The sequence below is a fragment of the Eulemur rufifrons genome, chromosome 2 (genome assembly GCF_041146395.1).
Source record: "Eulemur rufifrons isolate Redbay chromosome 2, OSU_ERuf_1, whole genome shotgun sequence".
Lineage (NCBI taxonomy): Eukaryota > Metazoa > Chordata > Mammalia > Primates > Lemuridae > Eulemur > Eulemur rufifrons.
Genome location: NC_090984.1, coordinates 101,571,641 through 101,590,690, shown reverse-complemented (window position 1 = coordinate 101,590,690; position 19,050 = coordinate 101,571,641). Strand labels below are relative to the sequence as shown.

Here is a 19,050-nt window from a genome sequence, read left to right as displayed (position 1 = left end):
CATGTCTCCAAAAAAAAAATAAATAAATAAAATGCTAATCTGAGCCCTTTGCCCTATATGTCATTGAAATAACCAGATATGGAATATTTATGAGAGGAATTCTGAGTATTTTGTTTGTGATTCTTTTTTTTTTTTTTTTTTTTTTTTGAGACAGAGTCTCTCTCTGTTGCCCAGGCTAGAGTGAGTGCCGTGGCGTCAGCCTAGCTCACAGCAACCTCAAACTCCTGAGCTCAAGCGATCCTCCTGTCTCAGCCTCCCGAGTAGCTGGGACTACAGGCATGCGCCACCATGCCCGGCTAATTTTTTCTATATATATTTTTAGCTGTCCATATAATTTCTTTCTATTTTTAGTAGAGGTGGGGTCTCGCTCTTGCTCAGGCTGGTCTCGAACTCCTGAGCTCAAACGATCCGCCCACCTCGGCCTCCCAGAGTGCTAGGATTACAGGCGTGAGCCACCGCGCCCGGCCTTGTTTGTGATTCTTCCATTCATTCAACAATTATTTAATATTTAGTATGTGCCAGCCCTGGCTGGGGATGTGGGATGAACAGGGGACAAGGTCCTTGAACCCTCGTGGGGAACAAAAACAAAAAACAAGTTAAAAAACACAAATTCAGGTAGTGATAAGTCCTTTAAGGAAAAGTCAGGCAGTAGGGGGTAGAGGGTGATTGATAGGGTTAAGAGTATTTGAGCGGTCATGGGAGGCATCTCTGAACAGAGAGAGATGGATTGAAATGATGGATGGGCCTCTGCTGCAAAGATACCTGCTTTAGGCCTATATTGACATGCATTTTGTGTTGCGATTTCCAGTTGAGTCTATCCCATACCCCTCTTCCCTGCTCATTTCACAAAATGAGGCTAAATCAGGCTAAATAGTATCAGATATAAAGACTTTGCTGCACAGAGTTGAAGCAGGAAGTATCAACTCATCACTCATAGTGAATATGGAAGTTTCCCCATTATTTCAGGTCCATAATAAAAGCCTGTTAAAGGTACTCAAAATTTTAGCTCTCTTGATTTTGAATTGAAAACCACATTTTCATTAAGACTAGATGATACCATAATAGTTTAATAAGATTCAGTACCATTTATTAGGGAAGATTGGGGTATGAGTTAATTTTAGGGGATAAGAGGAGTTGTTGCATAAGGGTAATTTATACTTTGGAAATAGGTTACAGAAAGGGAAAAAACAATTGTGAGGAGTTGTCATAATGATCACCAGAAAGGAAAGAAAAGCCTGATGATAATAATTAAGTCATTTATAAACACCTTTTCAGCTTTTTCCAAATAATCTAATTGGTCTAACATTTTTTTTTTTGTTGTCATTTTTCAAGAGTACTAATGCTAATTAACAATTTATTTTGCTAAATGAGATTTTCTAAAATTTGGATATTATACCCAGTTATGGTCTCAATCCTTCCCAGCTAGTTTATAGATAAGAAAGCCAAACAGATCATTTGAAGAGTTCAGCCCTGAGTCATGTAGTCCTGCCAAACTTTAAGCCTAAAAATTATGAGGAAGCAACTTGGCAGTTGGGAAACCATTGGCTTATAACTTTTTTCCCCCTTCACCAAAAGCTGTATGAAAATATACTATATATGCTATAGTTTTCAGATTATTTTATTTGGAATGATTATATTTCAGCTTTTTATTAATGGTATCTGTACTGAGGGCTGTTCTGTGCTGGAAAGGAGAAAGAATAGGATGCTTGTTGCTCATTCCTCAAACGTAGCCATCCTTTTTTTTTTTATCAGTAACTATCCTATGGGCCTTTACGTAGGCTGATCTTTTTCTATTGGGAAAAATATGGCCCTTTCAATTTGTATTTAGCGTGACTAGTGTCCACTGGGTTAGCAACAGGTCAATAAGTAGATGGTTCAGTACAGGAGACTAATTGGTATGTTAGCTTTTATTTTTATTTTATTTTATTTTATTTTGAAATAGAGTCTCGCTCTGTTGCCCAGGCTAGAGTGCCGTGGCATCAGCTTAGCTCACAGCAACCTCAAACTCCTGGGCTCAAGCTATTCTCCTGCCTCAGCCTCCCCAGTAGCTGGGCCTATAGGCATGTGCCACCACACCTGGCTAATTTTTTATATTTTTAGTTGCCTGGCTTATTTCTTTAATATTTTCAGTAGAAATGGGGTTTCGCTCTTGCTCAGGCTGGTCTCGAACTCCTGACCTCAAGTGATCCTCCTGCCTCGGCCTCCCAGAATGCTAAGATTACAGGCATGAGCCACCACGCCTGGCCTAGTATATTAGCTTTTAAAAGCATAAATCTAGATTCTTTTTGTATTATATTTAAAATTTCTAGCTTTTCATTAAAACTTGACCTTGTGTTTCCTTCTCCATAGAAGTTGAGATATGTCACTTATTCAATAAACAGTTTTCTACAGTCTCCTCTGTTTTGAACTGATCTAGAGAAGGGAGCTAGTTAGAGTTTGAAATTGCCATACTGTATCTTTATGATGACTTCGGAAGGCAATCTAGTTTTTAGTAAAGTGGAACAAATTTTTAAAGGTAACCTAGTGGGGTGCAATGACTTCTATGCTGTTTCTTTTGTGAATTGTGGATTGCTGACTGGTGGTTGATCCTGAGCCATTGCACCCGTATGCATACGCAGCCTGGCAGCCTGGACAGTAGGGCTCTCTGTGAAATCAGCCAGCTGGCCACAGACCAGAATTTGGGTTCCCAAACAAGCCTCCGACTTGAGGAAAGTTGATGTCATCTGCTTTATCCTGTGCCCCCAATCTCATTGTTCAACATGAAGTGTGGGAAATCAAGGGACTAGTTGTTAAGAAAGAACAAGGCTTTGTTTGTGCCTAAAAGGGTCACATTGGAGGTTTTACCGTAAATAACTTTGGAACAGTATGAAAAAAAACATTTGATCTGGCTTCACCCCCGCAGTAGTATTGTTAAGGCAGCCGCCCGTCTTTCGTTCTCATTCCCCTTCTTTCTCCCCTTTTCTTCCCCCCACCTCCTCCTCCCCCAAGTCAAGCATGACGTATTGCCTGTGTTAAGTTAATGTAGCAAATGCTGATAGAAGCAGGAACAGAGCATCTATCCATTATCATGCCAGTGCCTGGAAATTTTCTATTTCTGGTTTCAACACTTCTACAAAAAGTCTCCCAGCCTCCTTGATCATATTTTAGCTTAAGCAATACTTCTGTACTGTGCTATACCATCACTGAATTGTGTTGGAAATTTGAAAGAATTTAGTGTTGCTAAATGCTGCTCGTGGCCTTTCTAAGTTTGACTTTGTTCTAGGTAAAATATAGATGTGATCCTTTGATTTCAGGAATGCAGTTGATAGACTTGATACTTGCTCTTGTTTATAAGATCAGGGCAAATTCATTTTATGCCCATTAAGCTTCTAAGCCCTCAGAGTTGTCCATGTTCTTTTTTTTTAAAGAGATACAGTGGTGACTTGTAGCTTTTTGAAAGTGTTTCTGGTACTGTTTTTCTAGCCTAAAACTACAGCATCTTTAATGCATTGGTGTTCTTTCTGCTTTTTTATATCTTAGGAGAAAAGACCTATTGGGTCAAGCGTACTTGTGAACTCTTACCAAATGAAACGTAGAGAACCACAACCCCTGATCATTATGTATGCAGCCACCGTCCTTTCTTCGCCCTCCCTCCATGCCCCTAATGTTGGATCCTTCATGTGGTTTATTCCTTATCAGGTTAAAAACCACAGGTAGGAATGCTGGCATCATCTTTGATTCCTTACTGTCCCTTTTTATCAGCTAAAAGGATTGAATACTTATTCTGTTAGGCATTTTTTTTTTTATCTTTTCAGTTTCTAAATCTTGCGGCTGCTTTCTTGAGAGTGTACCTATGTGTCCTTTTCTCTCTGTGTCCATGCAATAACCATTCAGGCCCCAATCATTCCTGGGTTTAGTCAACATAGCATACTTCAGCTAGTTTCCCATCTGTTAGTACTGTTAGATTGGAAGTATGGTTAGTGACCTAAATACAGGCAGTCCCTGGATTACTGATGAGATATGTTCCTGAGAATGTCTTTAGATTGGATTTGTATGTAACTTGGATCCCTGATGAACAGTACATATATGGTAATAATAATAATAATAATACTATAATGGCTCAGATTCGGTAATGTACTACTGCAATAATAATACTGCCCCTGTACTGTAATAAGTTACAGAAACTAGTGTGCTTTTCCTTTTAATTCAAACAAACAGAACATAAAAACAAACTCATACAAAAAATTTAGATAAGAGATAGGGGAAATTTCAAAAAAGAATATTAAAGGTTAACACCTAATGTTGTATCAGTGTCTTGCTTACTGGAAGGGACATTTTTGAGGCAAAAAGCTAGGTTAACATTAATTGGAATATGATGGAAATGATGGTGCTGGAGAATCAGGATTTGATTCTGTTGCTGGAGGAGAGGAGCTTACCACTGAAATCAGTTTCTTGAAAAAGGTACTTAGGGTTGTTTGCACAGCCTTTTTCTTTTTTTCATCGTAAGTGGCTTTGTAGCAGCTGATGTTCTCACTGACTACACTGTAAAACTTTGTAAACCACTCAATGTTAGGATCTTGCTCCTCACGCTTAGCAGATCGTGCTTTAATGAGTCAAAAGGCTTCAGCTAATTCTTTTGTTGTCACCTTTTTTGTCTGGATTTTCTGATTCTTCATGTTCTTGTGTTTCTGTCAGCTGCTTCTCTATCTATGAGCTGCTAGTGTAAAGATGCTGCACGCCACCGAACCACTTATGCCATGCGGGTTTGTTTACATGCGTGGAAAAACTAGTTCCCAAATCATTAATTTAATTATAAATTATCCTCAGGGAGAGCCTTGGGGGCCCATTTGTAAATATAGAATGCCATAAGTTGGGTCGTCCATAGCTGGGGGACTGCCTGTATTTACAGAGTTCTGAGTTATCACCAACAAACATTATAAAAACAATGATGTTAACAATAATAGTAACATTTATTTGCTATGTGACAAACATTTTTCAAAGCATTTTACCTGTGTTACATTTAATCCTCACAATAACCTTGTGAAGCATGTACAATTGTTGTACTTGTTTTACAAATGAGGCACAGAGAGGTTAAGGAACATGACCAAGGCTTTACAGCTAAGTGGCGTAACTGATTTGAGCACAGACCCCAGTCTAACTCTATAACCTTCGGTCTTAATTACTATGCTATACTGTCTCTCAAAGAGAGTAAAGGCTAGCTATTTCTGTTTCGATTCATTTCTATTCAATACATAGGACTTTTACAAGGGACTTGCTATTTCTAAATTCCTGAGTTAGGAACTACAAGGTGTGTTTGACTTCATCCTTCTGGATAGTATTTTTTTCAAATAAACTTTTTATTTTAGAACAGTTTGAGATTTACAGAAAAATAATCAAGATAATATAGATCCCATATACCCCACACCCAGTTCCCGCTATTGTTAACATATTACTACCATACATTTGTCACAATGAATAAACCAGTATCGATACATTATTATAAACTAACTGAAGTCCATACTTTATTCATATTTCCATAGTTTGTTTTACCTAATGTCCTTTGTTCTGTTCCAGGATCCCATCCTGGATACATTATATTTAGTCATGTCTATTTGGGCTCCTCTAGTTTGTGACAGTTTCTCAGACCTTTCTTGTCTTTGATGACCTTGAAAGTTTTGAGTATTTTGTAGCGTGCCCCTTTACTGGTATTTGTCTGATGTTTTTCTCATGATAAGACCGGGGTCATGGGTTTTGGGGAGAAAGACCACAGAGGTAAAGTGTCATTTCATTACATCATATCAACGTGGTTTATCACTGGTGATACTACCCTTCATTATCTGGCTGAGTGAGTGTCTGTCAGGTTTCTCCACTTATAAAGTTACTTCCCCCGCCCCACCCCATTCTATACTGTGTTCTTTAGAAGGAAGTCACTTTATGCATTCCACACTTCAGGAGTGAGGAGTTATGCATCACCTCCATAGGGGTACATTGTCTGTATAAATTATTTGAGAGTCTTCTCCACGGGAGATTTGTCTTCTCCCCATTTATGTATTCAATCATTTATATCAATATCGATTCATGAATATTTATTGTGTATTTTGGATTATAATCCAATACTACTTTATTTTGTTGCTCAAATTGTTTCAGCTTTGGCTATTGTATGCTTTTTATTTTATTTTATTTTATTTTTTGAGACAGAGTCTCGCTTTGTTGCCCAGGCTAGAGTGAGTGCCGTGGTGTCAGCCTAGCTCACAGCAGCCTCAAACTCCTGGACTTAAGGGATCCTCCTGCCTCAGCCTCCCGAGTAGTTGGGACTACAGGCATGCACCACCATGCCCGGCTAATTTTTTGTATATATATATTTTAGTTGTCCATATAATTTCTTTCTATTTTTAGTAGAGACGGGGTCTCACTCTTGCTCAGGCTGGTCTCGAACTCCTGACCTCGAGCGATCCACCCGCCTCGGCCTCCCAGAGTGCTAGGATTACAGGCGTGAGCCACCGCGCCCGGCCTATTGTATGCTTTTTAGGTTGGCTGCTATGGCTCTTTGACAAACTCCCATTCTTGTGTTTTTTTGTTCTTGTTTTTGAGCACTTCCTTACTTTCTGGCACTATAAGATGCTCCAGGCTCATTTTATACAGTTCCTGCCTCAGTCCTAGGATCAACCATTTCTCCAAGGAGCCCTGGTTCCTTTTATTGGAGGAAGGGTATTAGAAACCAATCTGGGTGAATAGTAATATTTTTAAGACACTTTTCCTGGTGCTTTTTTGTTTGTTTGTTTTTTAACACAATTGTGGTAGCAGCAAGTGGCCAAAAATAATCTCATCCTTCTTGCAACTTTAGAGAGTAAGGCTGGAATTCTGTGAGCAGCAAGAGTGGGCTATGATGGGGAGAAAAGTGGTAGTGTTGGGGGGCAGGGCAGAGAACCAGGTCCCACCTCTGCATTAGGTCAGGCCATTCATCATTAGGGAGGGTCACTAAAAGCATCCATTTTAACTGTATTGTATCTTTAGCATGACCGTGGTTGAAGATGAAGAGTCTAATACTGGTCACAGTCCTTTTACAGGGACCTTCCTGATAAATTGTTGTTCATGGTTAGTTCCAGGAAAATTGCCCCTGAGATAAATTTGTGAGCTTTTGTTAGAAAACAAATGATGTGTAACCCAACTTATTTCTCTTTTGGCCTTTTAATCTTGTCTTCCAGAAAACTTAGAGCCAAATTTATTGTGCGAATATCATTTGCTCAATTCAGGTTCTTCATAACACATGTGTTTCTTCCTTCAGGTGAACTCTAGTCTCTTTTATTCCTAATTGCTTTATTGGTCTAAGTTACTTGAGACCCTTTTGAAGTAGGCAGGGTATTATCTTAACTGTTTGGTAAAGGAATGGGGGCAGGCTTCGGGAGCAGGACCTACTCAAGAACCTGTTTCCAGCCACTGCCTAGAATGGCCCAAGAAAATCCGATTCTAAGTGAGTTTTATTTTCCCGGTGACCTGTCTTCTCACTTATTTGACAGTTGCAGTGTGAGTATTCACATAGTCTTGACATCAGCTACTCTGCATGTACAATTAACACTTTTTTCCCCCTACTTTTTAAGTTGTGAACTTTGGTTTGCTTTCTTCAGAAGGTGTTATCTAGAAATAAATCTTTATTACTTCCCATGCATTGATGTCATATGGACAAACTTTATAGCTTGATATTACCTTTGTTTAATTAAATAACTTTATGGTAAATATACGTATTTTTATTGTTAAAAGGAAAGAAAAGAATCCTTTAAGGGCTTGCTTAGCTCTTAAAGGTAAAACCAGCAGTTACGTAGAATATTACCAAGGTGGTTCTCTAGTAGAATTTAAGGGGGGGAGGAACCTCTCATTTCCTGAGAAACCAAATGATCTTTTAAGGTGATCTGTAATCAGAACATTTTAAGTAAAGGAAATTAAAATCTATCATTTCAGCCTATTAGACTTTGCCAGCTCTGGTTAGTCATTGAGGTTGGCCCAGCTTCCTATTCCCTCATTTTAGCTACCTGCTGGTTTATGTAATCATGTTGGGGTTAGGGGATGTGATTTTTTTTTTCCCTTTAAGACTAATGGCTTGGCTCCTAAATAACTGCAAAGTTATAGGAGCTAGATAGGAAATCTACTGATTTTCAGAAAAACCTAAGGATCTTTTCGAATGCCCTATAGTCCATATGAGTTAGCCCAACCTAAAAGTTCAGGTGTCAAGTTGTGTGCCTAGATTTCCAAATATCCAGATAAATACCCTTGTGTAGTTGTGTCACCTGAAGGTTATAGGGAGTATAGACATGTGGAGCCTCCGAGGGAACTGCGAAGCATCATCACACACTGTTTCTGGGAGGAAAATTTCATGCTGATAAAAGATGCAGGCTGCAGTCGTGGGTCCTTTGCCTTCAGCCTCTTAAAATGCATTTGAGTCTTAGGCCTAGAATGAATTTTTAATAATTTTTCAGATGTTATAGAGAGAAGAGACAAAGCAAATAGTTCTTCCAGGATTCCTCAGTACAACGTGGTAGAGCACAATTTAAATAATAATTTACCCCTTCTGAGTACCTGTTGGAGGTGTGGATTTTTCTGGAGTCTTTCAGAAAAACATGACGGACTTCTTAATTCATTTTGCAAAGTAACTCAATGAAAGATTTTTACCAGTGCCTTAATAAGAATGTTACTACCTACATTAAGCCCCTTTATGATGTGAAGAGACTCCTCTCCTTAAATTAAAAAAAAAATTTTTTTTGAAGGACACTTTTAATGTCTTAGGAGAAAATAAAGAGATCATAATCTGTTCTTCCAGGAAGGAAGTAAGGTGGTTGGACAAATGTGTGCCAAATCTTGTAAGCCCTGTTAAATTGAGTTGTTTGTCCTAGACCAGTGACCTAGTCTCTTTCCTTGCCTTAGTGTGGAGATGATGAAATCTGTGATGACTCGTAGGTTCAGTGCTATAGCCTTGATGATTATTCCCTGCTGTCTTCTACCAGTTTCACTTATATTTACACATTTCTAGCAATCTATAATTCTTACCTTCTCCCTTTAGAATTAAATAGTGCAGTGAGCAAATCTGGAAACTTATTTTAAACCAAATTCACCTTAGAGAAGTTACGTTATCTGTAACTTTATTCCTTGGAGCCAAATCCAAATTAGGGTTTTTAGAGCAGCTTGGAATGTGAAAATCTATTATTCCTGGTGTCTATCTTTTTGAACTTCCTCTTTGCCCTTGAGAATTGTCATTTTGTTTTTGAGGGACTGGGGAATGGAGAAGTGGGTATCTGAGTGGTATGAACTGATTCTGGAAAAAGGAAGAGTGGCACCATACTGGTGACTACAATGTGGTGACACTTTGGGATTTGATTAGTTCCCAGACCCTTTTGCCTTATAATATGTGCACATCCAAGTTTCTAAAGTCATCCTTTTTTATGCTTTTTCTTTGAGTTGATGATTCAGAAAAAGTGTCACATGAACAAGAGGCCTTTAGGAATCTTCAGGGCTAAATTTTCCCGTGCAGGTTGTTTGGCTGTTGCTGACTTCAGGGTCTTTACCTTGTGGCTGTGTGCTGATCTCTCTAAGGTGGAGAATGTACACTGAACATTGCTGTGTCCCACTTGAGAGGACTCTCAGCTCTCTGATTTGCACTGATCCAAAGAATCCAAAGATTCTGTTAGTCTTTCTTGGCTTCTGTGCATTCCACTTCTTTCAGAAGTTCCTTTTGCCAGGGGGCAACAATGGAATGTGGAAAGAGCATGAGTTCTAGACTTTCTCAGAGCCACATAACACGATTTATTAATTGTAATAATGGACGAATTACTGAGTTTCCTCATCAGTAAAATGGGGATAATAAGCCTGATCTAAGTGGGGTTGTTGAGAGAATTGAAGATTATAAAATATATAGCGTGATTCCTTAATCCTTTTCCAAACCACTCAGTGTGGAACCCCAGGCTTAGATCAGTTAATGCACATGCCTTTTCTTTGCTCCTGCATTCTGGCTGCTAGATGTTACCACTAGAAATTTGTGGTTCATTATCTTAGCTGAGACCTCAGTACTGCCCAGTTTTTCTGTGATTTTAGTCAGCTTTTTGGGGGCTTATGCAGAGGTTAAAATTGTTGGCCCAGAAGAACTTGGTTCGATAGGCATGTTTCATTTGGCCTTGAGATTGTTTTTCAAATGTTGAGGTTGGTTGTGAAGATTTAAAAATTAGGGTATTTCAAATAAAAGTTAAAATGTCTAGTTTCTCTTGAAAAATTGGGTGATCTGAAAGCCTGGAGTGCCATGGCCTTCCTGGCTTCTCCAGTTTGCCATAGTGCCCACCCCTCCCTGTTATTTATGCTGCTCCATTAGACTCAATATGTTTCTCACTTAATCCCTGTGGGCATTTACTTTCTGACTTTGTCCTGTAAATTCCACCTCCTTAAAATCCCTTGTATCTGTCCCCTTCTCACTATACATACCCAAGGCCTTCCTCGTTTCTCAACTGGAGTACTGGATTAGTGTCCCGACCCATCTCCTTATCTCTGGTGTTGTCCTTCTTTAGTCTGTCTTTACAGTATCTCAGATTCATCTTTTTAAATTGTACATTGAATCACATTACTCTCTAGCTTCAAATTCTTTATTGCCTCTCCACTTTGTACTAACGAAATTTAAACTCATTAGCTTGGTATTCTAGTTCTACATGATCTGGCCAGTACCTCTCCAGCCACTTAACCTCTCCGTGCCTCAGTTTCCTCCTGTAAAACGTGGGGGAAATAATTCTTACCTATAGGGTTATAGTGAGGATTAAATTTAAAACAGAGGCCAAGCTCAGTGGCTCATGCCTGTAATTCCTGCACTTTCGTGACCAAGGCGGGAGTATCACTTGAGGCCAGGAGTATAAGACCAGCCTGAGCACAATAGTGAGACCCTGTCTCTACAAAAAATAAAAAAAATTGCTGGGCATGGTGGCGTGTGCCTGTAGTCCCGGCTACTCAGGAGGCTGAGGCAGGAGGATCACTTGAGCCCAGGAATAAGACGTTACAGTGAGCTATGATCGTGCCATGCACTCCAGCCTAGGCAAGGCTCTGTCTCAAAAAAAACAAACAAACAAACAAAAAAAAAACCAACCATATGAAGCAGCGGTACAGTACTCCACACTTAGTGTTTAGTAAATATTAGCTATTAGTGTTATGATGATGCCATATTTTTGTTTGTTTTTTCTGGATTCCAGGCCTTCATATTTACCATATTTACTACTTCTACCCTGAATGTTTTTGCCCCTATTCTCCCCTTGATTGAGATTTATCCTTTAGAACTCGGCTCATATGTTACTCCCTCCTGTACACCCACCTTGACCCTCCATACCATGGCACCAGTGCATACCCTCCAGTAGCAAGCTTTTCACATTGCAGTGAAGCTGTCTCATTTTTTTTTTAGCTTTATTGAGGTATTAATATAATTGACAAAAATTCTGTATATTCAAGATAATATGTTTTGATATACATATACATTGTAAAATGATTATCACAATCAAGTTAATTAGCATATTTCATCACCTCATACGATTGGCTAACATATATGAAAAAGTGCTTGATATCACTAATCGTCAGGGAAATGCTAATTAAAACCACAATGAAGGTGTCTCATTTCTTATCCCTCTGCTCATTTAGACTCATAGCCCTGCCTTTGAAGACAGGAACTATCTTACTCATCCTTGCATCCCCAGTGACAGCACAGATCTAGATATCTTAAATGCTTGACAAATTAATGAAAGATGTTGGATGGCAGAAGACACTTGTTTAATATTAACTGCTGTTATTAGGAAATTTAGAAGATGTACCATAAAACCTTTTTTACTAACCCATCATTTCAAACTTATCTAGTATTGATAACTTTCTTTAGTTATTATGGTTTTTTCCAAAGTGAAATAGCTTTATTATTATTATTATTTTTTTTTTTTTGAGACCTTACTCTGTTGCCCGGGCTAGAATGCCGTGGTGTCAGCCTAGCTCACAGCAACCTCAAACTCCAGGGCTTAAGCGATCCTACTGCCTCAGCCTCCTGAGTAGCTGGGACTACAGGCATGTGCCACCATGTCCGGCTAATTTTTTTTTAATATATATATAATTTTAGCTGTCCAGATCATTTCTTTCTATTTTTAGTAGAAACAGGGTCTCGCTCTTGCTCAGGCTCGTCTCGAACTCCTGACCTTGAGCGATCCTCCAGCCTCGGCCTCCCAGAGTGGTAGGATTGCAGGCGTGAGCCACCGCACCTGGCCAGCTTTATTATTTTGACCATAAATGAACATGCCTTTGTAGAAAGTTGAAAGAAAATAAAATATGAAGAGGAAATTTCACCCCTCAGAAATAACTACTATTATAAAGTGCTTTTAAATACATAAGTACAAACATATGCTACTTAATTTCCTGTTTAAAATTTCACCTATAAAAGACTTCTGTTTTAACAAATAGCATTAGCACATCCAATTTAATATAACGAAGCTACTACTTTTGTGTTCCATGTTGTAAAATAGCTTCTTGTTTTAGATGATGAAATATGTCTTCATCACCTTTCTGACAGCCATGTGCTCTAGAAAAGAAGCCTGAGATCCAGTGTATTAAGTTACCATGTTGTTCCCTTGTTTTGTATGTGGCCATTCACTTATACCAACATATGCCCCTTCGTCTGTGCTTGTAGGCCATCCTCTAGTAAATGGAGCAGTTTAAATTTGAAGAGATAAAGCTAAGGACCTAGAAAAGAATAACTACATATGGAAACCAAGAATATCTTTTTTAGGAGAAATATTTTGTTTATCTCCCATGTTTTGTTCCCACCCTGTGCAGCTGTTGACAAAATTAACATGAAATTTGCAGGAAGAGATCTCCCAGATTTTTTTCTCTATGTATGCCTTCTTTTCTTTCTGTCCTTCTATCAAGTGTCCTGATTCTATTCTTTCCCCCTACCCCCTGCCCCATCACATCTGTTTTATAGAAGAAATGTGTTTTTACATATCTTTCTCCCTCTTGTATAATCTTTTAGTAATCGGCCACTTCCATTTTTGTGATATGTCCCTCTGTAGGGAATGAAAGAAACTAAGTCTACATTCTATAAGGTTGAGTTTTTGCTGATAAACCCCAATTTATGTAACTTAGAGCATTGGCTGGATCACTGGATCAACTTTTTGTTATGTCTTAGCAGCAACAGATTCTAGCCTGCAGTGTGGTTAGGCAGTTTGAATGAATAAAATTTGTTGTACTTGGGTTTCATCTTCTAATCCAGTTCCTGTCTTTGTGGGTGTTGGAACATAGTCATCATAATGAGAACTATCAACTGTCTTTTATAGATAGTGTGTCTATCTCTCCAGTTTCTCTAAGTTCTCTTCCTGGGTGTTATTAGCTGCCTATTCTTACTTAAGTTTTTACTTTAGATCACAGATTCTGCTGGCCATATTCTCTACTCCAAGGAGGATGCAACCAAGGGGAAATTTGCCTTTACCACTGAAGATTATGACATGTTTGAAGTGTGTTTTGAGAGCAAGGGTAAGTAGTCAGAGTGTTTTCCCTGGATTAAGCATCTTCCCCACCTTTAGTGCCCCCTGCTATAGTCAGCACTCGAAATCTGGTTTCGTTTGTGTTCTTTTTTTTATTCTGATATGGAGACCTGATATCTTGTAGTCTTTGAAGCACCTTTTAAAAGATTGTCTAGGCAGAGTAAAAGATTAGGTGGAACACAGAGGATAATAGTATCTGTATGATACTCTAATGGTAGATACATGTCAGTGTACATTTGTCCCAACATTACATTTGGAATGTACACCAAAAGTTAACCCGGATGTAATCTGTGGACTTTGGTGATAATGGTGTGTGAACGTAGGTTCAGCATTTGTAAGAACCCTACCACTCTGGTGGGAGATGATGATGAGGGAGGCTATACACATGTGGGGGTAAGAGGGATATGGGAAGTGTTTGTTCATTCCTCTCAATTTTGCTGTGAACTAAAACTGCTCTAACAAAATAAAATCTAAAAAAAAAAAAAAAAAAGGATTGTCTGTTTGCCAGGCAAATGCAGAGAGAAATTACTGAAGGGTCTTTTTTACAAAGGAGACCCTTTAGGGCCACGTTATCAGCTAGGAGGATAGGCTGACTTCTCTATGCAAGAGACTACATGGTCTGGACTCTGACCAGCCAGAGGTCTGTGGTTTTGAGGTTTTGGTTGGGCTTGAATAATGCTAATGCAGTCATGTGTCTACAATGGGAATATATTCTGAGAAGTGGTCCTTAGGCGATTTTGTTGTTGTGCAAGCATCAAGTGTACTTACACAAACCTGGATGGTATGCCCTATCATCCAGTGGGGCTACTGTGCTCCTGGGCTATATGGTATAGCCTATTGCTCCTAGGCTACAAAGCTGTACAGCATGGTACTGTATTGAATACTGTAGGCAACAGGAACACAATGGTAAGTATTTGTGTATCTAAACATAGAAAAGATACAGTAAAAATACTGTATTATAATCTCATGAGACTAGAGTTGTATATGCAGTCTGTCATTGTTAGGCAGCACATGACTGCAGTGTGTTATGACAAATAGAAATAGTTGGAAGACTCTGTTAGGAAGAGGGTGTCTTGATCATTTGGACTAGGTCGGGTTATGAGCGGCTTAGGTTTCACAACTTTTTAAGTGATGAAGGAAAAGCAAAAATTTGTATTACATCTCCTATGGGAAATGTCATAATCACAATTACACATTGAATTTGGGAGAGCAGACCATGCTGAGTGGCACATTTTGTTTTGTTTTGCTTGGAGATTTGTTGGTTTAATGCTCAGAAAACATATGTAACTTGTCTTTGTTTGTTCTTAATCTTACCTATGCAATCGATTTCTCTTGCTTTCAAATTAATCTTTCTAGTCTATCCAAAAGAAGTTCTTTACTGTTTTTTAAATATGCCATATTCATTTCAGTATCTGAGCCTTTGCCCATGCTTTGCCTTTTGCCTAGAATACTTTGCCCAAGTCCTGCCTTTAGGTGCTCCCTCTTTAGTGAAGTCTGTGCACAACTAATCTCTTCCTTCCTCTTCCCTTTGTTCCATAGCCAGGATTATCTGAACCAGTTGTTTTGGCTTAAAATTTTACACTGCTTTGCATTTTCACTGTAATTGTTATGTACGTCTGCCATAACTGTGTATGTATGTATGTCTTAGATCCCCATTGAATTATTTGAAGGCAGATTGTACCCTATCTTAGGGTACCCTCCATTTTATGCTGCTATAACAGAACACCACACACTGGGTAATTTACACACAGTGGAAGTTTATCTGGAGGCTGGGAAGTCTGGGATTGAGAGGCCACATCTGGTGAGGGTTTTGTTACTGTGTCACAGTAACATGGTGGAAGGCATCACATGGTGAGAGTGTGTGCAAGAGAGAGCAAGCAGGGGGTGAACTCACTTTTGTAACACATCCACTCCCTTGATAACAGCACTAATCCATTCATGATGTTGAGGCCCCTCTTAAATGTGATCATGACCTAATCACCTCTTAAAGGTCCCACCTCTCAGTGCTGTTGCATTGATAATAAATTTTTCAACACATGAACTTTGAGTGGCACAGTTAAACCATAGCATAACCCTTAAAAATCTCTAACACAGTGAGTTTGAATGAGTAGTTATTGAACTGACTTCAGTTCATTTCAGAAAACCTCCAGTGTCTCTCAGTCCTCACAGAGTGAGTACATTACCATTCCCTGTGACTTCTGGTCTCAGGAACCCCAGTGCTTAAGTGGCACCAAGTTTCCCAAAACTTCTAAATTTCATGTAGGCAGCTTTTAATTTTATAAGTAGGTAAATTCCAGGAGATTGGAGCTGAACAGTTTTCTGGGTCTCTTTGGGTCTTTCCCATTCTCCTACTTGATAATTTAAGATTAGAGTTCCTTTTTGATCAAGTTGAATCAGATTAACTTTTCTAATATGAACACTGCTTTGTTGGTCCTACTATCCCAATAGACATTTTTCTTTCCAAGACTCATGCCTGAGATTTGTACTCCTATTGTAAAGTTTTTTCCTTGAGCTGTTTCAAGGGCTTAGTGGGAATAGCCCTATAACATTGTATTCACCTATTAAAATAGATCATACATTGATCATAATATTTGAATTAAAGTGGAATATTAGATAAAACCTATATCCTTTTCAGTATTCAAGTTTGTATTAAGTAAATCCAAACTTAGCATATACCCAATTATCCTAATTGGGCATGACCTTCTTTCAAAATTTGACAAGGCAACCTTTTCAGATGTGGAAATATGCATTTTCAGCCTAAGTTGGTGCCTACTATCTATTGATCTATATGCCACTCACTCTCACACTGTTTGGACTTTTATTTTCCAATATTATAAGCCCACATGTTTTCTCTTCTCCTATTTTATTCTTCTGTAGCACCAGTTGCAGTGTCTTGTGTCCTGCCTGCTCAGATATGTTTGCCAGTAGCATGTTCACGTTGCTTTCCGGCACCCCACACAGACAGAGGCTTTGTTTGGAATGTTTGTGATTTTAGCCAGAGCCAGGAATTTTTTGCAGCTGAGTAGGGGGAGGAGTTACGGCTGTTTCCCTCTATTGAGAGGGGTAGGGGTTAGGGAGAGGGAGGGTGGATGAGTGATTTCCCGGAATTTTAAGCATTCCACACAATGAATCCTTTGATTTCTTTCTCAGGAACAGGGCGGGTACCTGACCAACTCGTGATCCTAGACATGAAGCATGGAGTGGAGGCAAAAAATTATGAAGAGGTATGTCCTGCTGTAACAGCCAGAGGAGGGAGTAGCGTGTTGTGCTGTGAGGTTTCTGTGACCTAGTCGGGACAATAGGCTATGCTTTGCCCAGAAAGCTGTGGTTTTCTCAGCAGTCATGTGACAGCCAGCTGTGATCTTATTGATACAAAAAGTTGTATTAACAGCCTTGAACAATAATTCTGGCTGTGCTGTCAGCCAAAGGACTGAACCAGCTGTCCATAGAAATGTTGGTGTGATAAAACACTCAAAGGCCAGGCACCATGGCTCACACCTATAATCCTAGCACTCTGGGAGGCCAAGGCAAGAGGATCGCTTGAGCTCAGGAGTTTGAGACCAGCCTGAGCAAGAGTGACACTCTGTGTCTATAAAAAATTTAAAAATTAGCCAGGCATGGTGGTATGCACCTATAGTCCCAGCTACTTGGGAGGCTGAAGCAGGAGTTTGAGCCCAGGAGTTTAAGGTTGCTGTGAGCTATGATCGCACCACTGTACTCTAGCTCGGGTGACAGAGCAAGACCTTGTCAAAAAAAAAAAAAAAAAAAAAAAAAAAAAATGCCATTAGTTCTCCTGAGGCAGAAACTAGATAGATAAAGATAGATTTCTCTCTCTCTCTCTCTCTCTCTCTCTATATATATATATGTATACATACACACACACATATGTAGAAAAATTTTTAAAGCTGGAATTCAGTTATGTGTTAATGTCCAAGGTTAAGAAAAATGATTAGTTTTTATTCCTAAGACATTTTTTCTGAGACCAACAACTACATTCTCTCTCTCTCTAGAACATGAATTCAGTGCTGTGTAGTCTTGAACTGTGCTGTCTTTGAGAAACAACAATAGTCAAAAATAGCTTTTAGTTAAAATAATTTCAAACTTTTAAGGAAGAAGGAAGAATGGAGAAAAAAGCTGCAAGAGACCAGGAATAGAGATAATAAATAAAAATTTGATGCTGACAGGGAGTATTACAGAGTAATAAAAACTGACATTTATTTGGGTGACAGGGAGGTGGAGGTGTGCAGATACTAAGGAGAAGAGAAACAACCTTTTTCATCTCTCTGTGAGAGACTTTGGAGGCAGCACAAAATGGTTCTTCAAATGAAGAGCACCTTTGAAAAACCACAAGAACTATATAAGACTGATCTTTATAGAATTGATCTTTACAGAAAGATAAGAATATTTTTACCCAGCAAAACAGTACCTGAGGGCATGAAAAAGAGGATGGGGTACAGGAAATGTAAATGGCTTTTGAAGAATGTAAACTAAATAAATGAAGCAAAGTTGTTTTAAGTGATTTAGGAGTCTTCTAAGAATCATGGCACAGAAGTTGCTCTTTTTGGTCAGGACTTTGGAAGGAAGATATCCTAAAATGGAAGAAGATTGAAAGTGACTAGTTAATTCTGCAGCAGGAAGTAGTACAACAATTGCATCTCCTGGGGTCTTTCCTCTTTTTCCTTGTTCAAACATTCAATTAAATGAAACTAGGTAGTGTTATTTAGAAGCAACAAGTAGGAGCATGTGATACAGTAGTGAATGGGAGGCAATTCCCGGTAGAGACTTTCAATTGCTTGTTTTAGTCTCTAGGCTTGTTTAAAAGAAATAAAACGAGATCCTCTTTATTTGATAAATTTAAAAGTAAATTGAAAATTCGTTTTACTTCATGATTCAGAAGAATCTTAATATTTCAAATAGGTAATGTATGTTACAATGCTTTTGTAAGGTATAAAACGCTAAGAAAAACGTTGTAGTTATGAGGTGGGAGAATAGGTAAAATGATTTTCAGCATGTGTTTACCGTTCCCCCACTGGGGACCATTCTCTATGCAAGCATTCATTGTGGAATTTTACTTGTTGTAACTTTTTTCTCCAAAATGATAGCTGTCATTAAGGGTATTTATTAAATAACAGGGCACCCATGCCCTGTTAGACATTAGACATAGCTAGTTCCCCTCAAAAACAGATGACATTATTATTGGTTTACATAAAGAACGACTTGGACACAATTATTGTATAACATTTTAGAACCCCTTCCTGGAATTTTCATCATGCTCGGGCTTTATTGACATTGGGAAAGGGGCTTTATCTTTCCTGACCTTCTGCTTAACCTAAGAGGGGAATCCCTAGCCGAAAGGAAACCACAGTGCTTCCTCTGCCTGCTTCCTGCTTCAGATGTCTGGCACGTCCTAAGCCTTTCTTTACGCACATGGTTACAACATAGCTCTAAGGTTCTGCTTCTTAACCAAGAAACTCCTCCCCACTACTTTCTTTACTAACTCCCCTCTCTCCCGCAAACAGCAGACCAGACTGAGGCAGAG

General features: G+C 38.9%; 1 protein-coding gene across 1 annotated transcript in view; it reads left to right on the top strand.

Moving 5' to 3' along the window:
• The window catches only part of TMED10 (transmembrane p24 trafficking protein 10), a 35,771-nt gene that overhangs the window by 5,350 nt on the left and 11,371 nt on the right, over nt 1–19,050 (top strand). Inside the window, exons 2-3 of the mRNA XM_069465132.1 lie at nt 13,389–13,500; nt 16,662–16,735. Coding sequence (XP_069321233.1) covers nt 13,389–13,500; nt 16,662–16,735 — 186 coding nt within the window. The remainder of the gene's footprint in view (nt 1–13,388; nt 13,501–16,661; nt 16,736–19,050) is intronic.